Below are 8,896 nucleotides of genomic sequence, written 5' to 3'. Positions count from 1 at the left end.
ATTTTGATTTTTAAACCAAAAACATTATTTGATTTTTTTTTTTTTGGGGGGACTATATATACTGATTTTTGTCAATTTTTTTCCTACTCCATGTAAGTTTTTTTTTTTTTTTCCCCAATCCTGATAAAATATCATGTAAACATAACTTCTAAAAAACTATTTAATAATTTTAAGTGACCTTTAAAAGTTAGAAGTTGCTTTAGAAATATATTGATTTTTTATTGGATGATATGTTATACTGATTCTTGTCAATTTTTATTTTTTTGTACTTCATGTCAGTTTTTTTTATTTTTTATTTTTTTTATTTTTTTGGGACCTCATAAAAGACAAGACCATGTAAACATAATTTTTTAATAATTTATAATGACCTTATAATAAGTTGGAAATTTCTGTAGAAAAATAAAAATAATATAAAAAAAAGAAATGTAAATACAATATACCCACATTAGATAAAAGACGAAAAGAGTTATATATATAGGGGAAAAAAGAAAAAAAAAAAAGGTGTATATAATAAGTTGTATTTAGAAATTTTTTTGGATAAATTGTATTTAGAATTAATTTTTTCAAAAAAAAAAAAAAAAAGCGGGCCTCTAACCCAAAATTACTATTCCAGGCCTAGCCCATGAGATCACCCAAAGTGAAGAAATCAGAACCGTCGACTCTCCAATCACATTGTCTAATCCCAACCCTAGAAAGTTCCAAACTTCCCCGCCCAAACTTAAATTTCAAATTCAAATTCCCAAACTGACCGTTAGCCTTTGCCCTTTACCTTATAGATCCCCTAACGCTCTCTCTCTTTTTTGTCAGTTTCTCTCTGAAACAAAAACCCTCACTTTTCCTCTCTCCAAAACCGAGCGACCAAGAAACCGAAACGACTCGTTTCGTTCGAAGAATCGCCAAGGATTACCATGGCCGTCGACAAGAAACGTCCGCTGCAGAGCAGCAACAACGTCAACATGGCCCCACCACCACTGGCCACCACCGGAGGAGGAAATGGACCAGCCAAAACCATCGAGGAAATGTACCAGAAGAAGAGCCAGCTGGAGCATATCCTGCTCCGACCCGATACCTACATCGGATCCATCGAGAAACACACCCAGACTCTCTGGGTCTACCAAAACGACGAGATGGTCCACCGTTCCGTCACCTACGTCCCTGGTCTCTACAAGATCTTCGACGAGATCTTGGTCAACGCCGCCGATAACAAGCAGAGAGATCCTTCTATGGACTCCCTCAAGGTCATCATCGACGTGGAGCAGAACTGTATCAGCGTCTACAACAATGGTGATGGGGTTCCGGTGGAGATCCACCAGGAGGAAAAGGTTTATGTCCCGGAGTTGATCTTCGGGCACCTTTTGACGAGTAGTAATTACGATGATACGGTAAAGAAAACTACTGGTGGAAGGAATGGGTACGGTGCGAAGCTCACGAATATTTTCTCGACGGAGTTTCTGATCGAGACCGCTGATGGAAAGCGCCAGAAGAAGTATAAGCAGGTATATTCTTATAAGTGTAGGGAAATTAAGGGATCTTCGTTTTTATAAGCAGTGATTGCTGATTAATTAATTGTGTTCTGTGTTTCCTTTTTAGGGTTTCATTGATTTGTTAGAAATTATTAAGAGTTCATGAATTTAGAGTAAGATTGGATTTTTTTTTTTTTTATTATGATTTTGAGACCATTTCTGTTTTCTTCATTCATGCATGATTCAGATTTTCCTTTATTACACCCCAAAAAAAAAAAAAATGAATTTTCAGATTTTCCTGATTGTTTTTATGTGAAGTTTTAGCCATTTGGAAGTTTTCTAGTTTGAATGCTTGGTGAGTAAATTGTTTGTTGTTGTCTTGAAGGTGTTCTCTGATAACATGGGGAAGAAATCGGAGCCGGTGATCACCAAGTGCAAGGAGGGTGAGAACTGGACCAAAGTGACGTTTAAGCCTGATTTAGGGAAATTTAACATGACCCACCTTGAAGATGATGTGGTTGCTCTGATGAAGAAGAGAGTGATTGACATGGCTGGATGTCTTGGAAAGACTGTGAAGGTCGAACTGAATGGACGTCGAGTGCCTGTTAAGACATTTCTTGACTATGTTGACCTTTACTTACAGTCTGCTCGTAAATCTAGAGATGTTACTCTCCCAAGGTTCTTTTGATGAACTCTTTTGGTTATGAATTCATTTTATTATTTTGCAAATGGAATTTCTTTTTGCTTATAGGATTTATCAAATTTTGTCAGGATTACAGAGAGGGTTAATGACAGATGGGAGATTTGTGTAAGTCTTAGTGATGGGCAGTTTCAACAGGTATTTGGAAATGTATTTTTAGTAGAAGTATCGTAATATCGTTTCTGTGCAATTGTGATTTTGTGTTGATGGTTTTCTTTTCTTCCAGGTTAGCTTTGTAAATTCGATTGCCACAATTAAAGGTGGCACACATGTTGACTACATTACAAATCAGATCACAAACCATGTTATGAATGTTGTGAATAAGAAGAACAAGAATGCCAACGTCAAAGCTCATAATGTGAAGAACTATCTTTGGGTTTTTGTCAGTGCCCTTATTGACAACCCTGCTTTTGATTCTCAAACTAAAGAAACTCTGACTATTCGCCCAAGCAGTTTTGGTTCGAAATGTGAACTTCCACCAGAATTCTTAAAGAAAGGTTTGTTAAAGACCTTTTTGTATAAGTACGTATTCATAGATATCAACTAAGTTCTTGAGCTTGCTTCTTTTGTATAAATCTTTTTTTGCAGTTGCAAAGTCTGGAATCGTGGATAGTCTTCTATCATGGGCGAATTTCAAGAATAATAAGGATCTAAAGAAGACAGATGGAACAAAAACAGAGAGGGTGCATAATATCAATAAGCTTGAGGATGCCAATGAAGCTGGGGGGAGGAATTCTGATAAATGCACCTTGATATTGACAGAAGGAGATTCAGCCAAGGCTCTTGCAGTAAGCTGTTTTATTTTACAAATTGATCATTTCATAATCTGTCAATATTTTTCTAGTTTAAAGTTAAAGAGTATTGACAGACTTGGATCATACAGATGGCAGGGCTTTCTGTTGTGGGTCGAGACCGTTATGGTGTTTTCCCATTAAGAGGTAAATTGCTCAATGTAAGAGAAGCCAGCTCTAATCAGGTAAGGGACAACGAGGAAATCAAGAACATCAAGAGAATACTGGGGCTGCAGCAAGATAAGGAATACACCAACGTCAAGTCTTTGAGATATGGTCATCTGATGATAATGACCGATCAGGTTTGACATCTCAAGCTCTCCACCTTTTTGGTTTCTTTTTCTGTTGAAATTACCAACGAGTGATATGACTCATTTTCTCATCAATCAATTGAGATACATGGCTGACTTCTATGTTGGTATAGGATCATGATGGGTCCCATATCAAGGGTCTGTTGATCAATTTCATTCATTCTTTCTGGCCATCTCTACTAAAGGTTCCATCCTTCTTAGTTGAGTTTATAACACCTATTGTGAAGGTTTGTCTGCTACTAATTAACGTCTTTTACATTTCAATATTATTTTTGATTGGAAGAAATTCTTGGAGAACATCTGTAATTTTTTTAGTCCCATCAACCGCACAGGCAACTCACAAGAATGGGAAAGAACTAGCATTTTATACCATGCCACAGTATGAGTCATGGAGGGAAAGTTTGAGAGGAAATGCTAGTGGATGGTCCATCAAGTACTATAAGGTCCTTATTTCTTACCTTGTTTGGAAGGAACGTCTAGAATTCTATAATTCTTCTGAACTCAGTGTTATTGATTTATTTTTTTTTACCTTGATTAGGGGTTGGGAACAAGCACATCAAAGGAAGGAAGGGAGTATTTCCAGAGTCTGGATAAGCACAGGAAAGATTTTCTTTGGGTAGATGACCAGGATGGGGCAGCAATTGAGCTTGCATTCAGTAAGAAGAAGATAGAAGAGAGGAAAAATTGGCTTCGGCAATTTGAGGTTGGTACATTTAATAACTCAACTATGCACTTGTGGTTCTGTAGAACCAAATGTAAATTAATTTTGTGGACTTTTGCAGCCTGGAACTCACCTTGATCAGAAGGAGAAGCTAATAAAATACAGTGACTTTGTTCACAAGGAACTTATATTGTTTTCCGTGGCGGACCTGCAAAGATCTATCCCTTCAATGGTTGATGGTCTGAAGCCTGGTCAAAGGAAGATTCTATTCTGTTCTTTCAAAAGGAACTTTTTTAAAGAAGCAAAGGTCGCTCAGTTTTCTGGTTATGTATCTGAGCATTCAGCATACCACCATGGAGAGCAAAGTCTTGCCAGTACCATTATTGGAATGGCCCAGGATTATGTGGGTAGTAATAACATTAACCTTCTTCAACCAAATGGCCAGTTCGGTACTCGTAACCTGGTAAGGGAGATAAACCTCATGTCAGTTCCTGCATTGTAATGATGCTAAATATTGTATACTTACATGACTTTCTTATTTACTTGTTATATATTATGTACCCTTCAGGGTGGCAAAGATCATGCAAGTGCTCGTTACATATTTACTCGACTTTCACCAATTACAAGGTTCCTTTTCCCAAAGGATGATGACAAGCTTCTTGACTACTTGAATGAGGATGGACAAACCATTGAACCGACTTGGTATTTTATTTTCTGCACAGCCTAGGAATTTATTTTAATAAATTGGATGGAGATCAATCGCTGACTAATGGTTTCTGTGACGTAGGTATGTGCCAATTATTCCAACGGTTCTTGTCAATGGTAGTGAAGGTATTGGGACAGGGTGGAGTTCATACATTCCTAATTATAACCCAAGAGACATTGTTGCAAACATAAGGCGTTTGCTTAATGGTCATTCAATGGTTCCCATGGATCCATGGTATCGAGGATTTAAAGGAACTATCGAGAAAACTGTAAAGGAAGCTGGAGTAAGCTACACCATAAGTGGAATATTGGAGGAAGTCAATGAGACAACAATCAGGATAACTGAGCTGCCAATTCGTAAGTGGACTCAAGATTATAAGGAATTTCTTGAATCTATCTCTCAAGGGAACGACAAGGCCAAGGATCCTTTTATTGAGGTAAGTAGGTTTAAATCCTTGAAAGTTACAATATTGACCAAAATGTTGGAGATATTCCTGTTTCTCAATGATATTATGGTGGTTGCAGGGTTTTACACAGCATAGTGATCATATTACTGTAGATATCCTTGTCCACATGCCAGAAGAGAACCTGGTGGCAGCCAAGCAAGAGGGTTTGCTAAAGAAATTTAAACTGACAACTACAATAAGCACAAGCAACATGCACCTGTTTGATGCAAAAGGCGTGATTAAGAAATATGACACTCCAGAACAAAGTAAGCGTACATAATATTTAACGTGTATTAATATTTATTTGCTTTTTTGATATAGCCAGACTCACTGTTGCATCTTCTGCAGTTCTTGAGGAATTTTTCCACCTAAGACTTGAATTTTATGAGAAAAGAAAGGTGAGTTTAGTTATAATTATTGACAAATATACAGAGGTTCTACATATTTTAGGCACTTTCAACATGGGTATATCTATTTACAACTTCTTCTTTTTAATGCTTACAGCAAGTACTACTCGATAACCTTGAAATGGAGTTGTTGAAATTGGAAAACAAGGTTAGATTCATCCTTGGGGTTGTAAATGGAGAGATCATTGTGAGCAATAGGAAGAGAGCTGATCTGTTCCTTGAGCTTCAACAGAAAGGTTTCACTCCTTTTCCAAAGAAAGCTAAATCTGTTGAGCCAGAGGTTGCTGGAGCCACTGATTATACAGAAGAAACAGAAGATAATTCAAATCCTGATGGAGTTCGTATTAGTGATTATGAGTATCTACTGTCAATGGCCATTGGAACATTGACCCTTGAAAAGGTTCAGGCTCTATGTGCTGAAAGGGACAAGCTTAATGGGGAGGTTGATGATCTGAGAAAAGCAACTCCAAAATCACTGTGGGAGAAAGATCTTGATGCTCTTGACAAGGAATTGGATGTACGATTCCAGAACAAATAATGCTCTATTAGTCTTTATTAATATTATTCCTCAATATCTTTTCTGATATTTTGTGTCCTATTTCAGGAGCTAGACAAAAATGATGCTCAAGCAGAGGATGCAAGAAAGAAACTGAAAAGCCAACTTAACCCCGCAGCCGTCACTAAATTTGCTAAAGCTCCCAAAAACCCTCGCAAGTATAATAAGAAGGCCAACAATGCAGAAGCTGTTGTAGAAATGATGGAGACAACTTCTAGTTCCACAATGGAAATGGGTAAGCCTGGATAATTGTCGCTTGATTTATGTTACATTATCTTTTTAATTTTTAAAGTTAAATTTGTGGTGTACCTTTTTTGCTGAACTACTTTGCTTCTTCAGAGAAAGCTCCTGAGGTAGTGAAACCAAAAGGCCGAGCTGTTTCAAGGAAAGCTCCTACTAAGAAGGTTTGCTCTAATCCTGTATATTTCCCACCCCATCAGCACCAACATAGAAAATAAATATATAATTTGCTCTTTGGGCTCTAAAAATTTGTTGGAGTAATCCTATAGTTCTAGATAAAACCCAGGAAAGTGTCTTGCCAGACCTTATGTTTCTTTTTCTTTATCAGCAGGAAAAACCTGCAGTGATTCTGGATGATGACGATGATGATGATGAAGTACTCGAACTGAAAGAACGACTTGCTGCCTACAATCTCGAGTCATCTCCTGATCGACCAGCAGGTACATGTTTGCATAATTTTACTGATTATCATATCTGGACTATAGCATTTTCTGCTTTTGATGACAATCTTAGGATTCATTGTTCTAGCCATGAACAGCATTGTGACATGGTATATGTAGGAAAACCAGAAAACAGAACATGCAAATGTGCTTTCGAACAACTAACGTCGTTTATGGTTTTCTTTCCCTCTATTTTTTTGTAACTATTTGCAATAACTTAATGATCTTTTATCTTATACCTAAAGCTCGTTTAAGTATGAATTCATAAGAAATACGACGGAAGTAATTGTTGAACTTTTTCTATGGTTCTTGAACTTTAAACTTAAACAATCAGACTATATAAACTTTTGCTTTCTTCGTTTCAATATCACCAATAGTTGTGTTAACCTGGGTTTTACGGTCACAGACATGGAAAGTGAAGCACCACAAGTTCCGGTTCAGAAGAAAGAACCTACCAAAAGGGCTGCTGCACAAAAGAAAGCCTCGGTGAATCTAACAACAATTTCTGATGATGAAGATGAGAACTTCGATGAAGACTTCGAGCTAGAAACAGGAGCAGCAGCCAAGAAGAAGGGAGGAAGAAAAGCTGCTGCAAATACCAAGGCATCCAAGCCCAATGCAGCAGCAGCAAAGAGAGGTGCAGCTAACAAGCAGCCTCGGACATTGGGCCAGAGGCTTGTAACTGAGATGTTAAAGCCTGCTGAAACTAGTGGAATTTCACCAGAGAAGAAAGTGAGGAAGATGAGGGCTTCCCCATTCAACAAGAAAAGCAGTTCTATGCTTGGCAGAGTTGCTAATGAAGATGACGAGGCAACAGGAAGTGAAGACATGTCAGTATCTCCTCCACCTACATTTGATGATACTGAAGAAGGAATGGAAGTCCCGGCAACAAGAGCTAGACCCCAGAGAGCTAACCGCACGCAGGCAAGGTATGTAGTGAGTGACTCGGAGAGTGAGGTGGGTACTGAAGATTCTGACTTCGATGAAAATGAGGAATGAGATTTGTTTAGTTTGGTTTGAGGCTGACGGAAAATGATGAGATGGGAAATGCGTGCTTATTTATTTCCCTTTATATAGATTTATCATCATGTTGTTGCTTAACTGATTTTAGCTGTGGAATTTGTACTGATTTTAGCTCATTTCCCTTTAAACTTCTGTCTTGTGTTCTTCTGGACACCGATTCTGTTCTTTTTTCACTCTAATTTTATGAAACAAGAATTCTTAATTGGCATCACAAATAGGACCCCTACAATCTAAAATTACTAAAAAGCCAAAAACTGCTTCCCTCTGAAATCCCTCCTTCAGGCTGGCATAGACGGCCAGAGGACAGCCTCGAATATGCCAGCGTTTGATGGAGATGAATCAAACGATGATGGGTCGGCCAAAAGAAGGGAAAAAGCAGTAGTGGAGGAAGAGAGAGATTGCAGGAGGAATGGAGGATTGGGAATTGATAATGGAATATGGAAGATGAAGTGGAGAAGATGATGGTATTGGTGGATTGTTATGTGGCTTTTTAGTAATTTGACTTCTTTGGGAGGGAATCTATTGTATTGCTATTTAATGGAGTGCAAATAGAACTAGATTTCCCTAATGGTTCGTTCCTAATTTACGGGCCTAACATTTGGCCCATTGAGAGAACTAAAGCCCAAATAGTTCATAGAGGCCTACAGGCATAGTTTCTCAATCACAATAATCTCTTATTAGAAGGTATTTTTGGACGTGGTATAAGATTGCTTTTTCTTTTGGGGATGATATGGACGATTGAGATTGCATATAAAATTCAACTAGTTCGAATTTGGAGACATTTCGGCCATTGGCTTCCAATTTGTAAGCCAACCTTTCGAAGTTGCGTGAGCGTCATTACCTCTTATAGCTTTGAACAAAAGGGATTAAAAATAAATCCTTTTTGACAAATTTGACTCTTTGTTTGCCTTTCGGCCCTACTGTTTCATTGGTTTTGACGCTCTCTCGCTGGACCCTTCTGAAGAGTGCTGGGTCATTGCCGTTTCAATCAATCCGTTTCAATCAATAAATAAATCTAGAAAAAGCTATTCCATTTCTCAATCATAGGTTTTCGCTATTCTTTTCTGGGACTTAAAGGAAATAAACTCAAGTTCTAATTTGACTATATAATCTCTCATACAGGTGTTTCAAAAAATAATGCAAAGAGGACAAT

General features: G+C 37.8%; 1 protein-coding gene across 2 annotated transcripts; it reads left to right on the top strand.

Annotated features, from left to right (window-relative positions):
- Positions 1–786: 786 nt before the first annotated feature.
- Positions 787–7,958, top strand: LOC107417559 (DNA topoisomerase 2). Of its 2 annotated transcripts, none has more exons than XM_016026168.4 (19): positions 787–1,496; positions 1,849–2,141; positions 2,235–2,301; positions 2,390–2,660; positions 2,752–2,951; positions 3,047–3,256; positions 3,379–3,492; positions 3,598–3,708; positions 3,804–3,968; positions 4,048–4,389; positions 4,495–4,628; positions 4,714–5,068; positions 5,157–5,343; positions 5,426–5,475; positions 5,582–6,001; positions 6,089–6,275; positions 6,380–6,444; positions 6,612–6,720; positions 7,127–7,958. In XM_016026168.4, the coding sequence occupies exons 1-19, from the start codon at positions 909–911 to the stop codon at positions 7,717–7,719; spliced, it is 4,461 nt and encodes a 1,486-aa protein (XP_015881654.3). In that variant the 5' UTR covers positions 787–908; the 3' UTR covers positions 7,720–7,958. The 2 variants fall into 2 exon arrangements, with proteins under 2 accessions (XP_015881654.3, XP_015881653.3); XM_016026167.4 differs by having other exon boundaries at positions 6,609–6,720.
- Positions 7,959–8,896: the final 938 nt, after the last annotated feature.

The sequence above is a fragment of the Ziziphus jujuba genome, chromosome 2 (genome assembly GCF_031755915.1).
Source record: "Ziziphus jujuba cultivar Dongzao chromosome 2, ASM3175591v1".
NCBI lineage: Eukaryota > Viridiplantae > Streptophyta > Magnoliopsida > Rosales > Rhamnaceae > Ziziphus > Ziziphus jujuba.
Note: the sequence above shows the minus strand (reverse complement) of the source record. Positions and strands in the feature narration are given on the sequence as shown.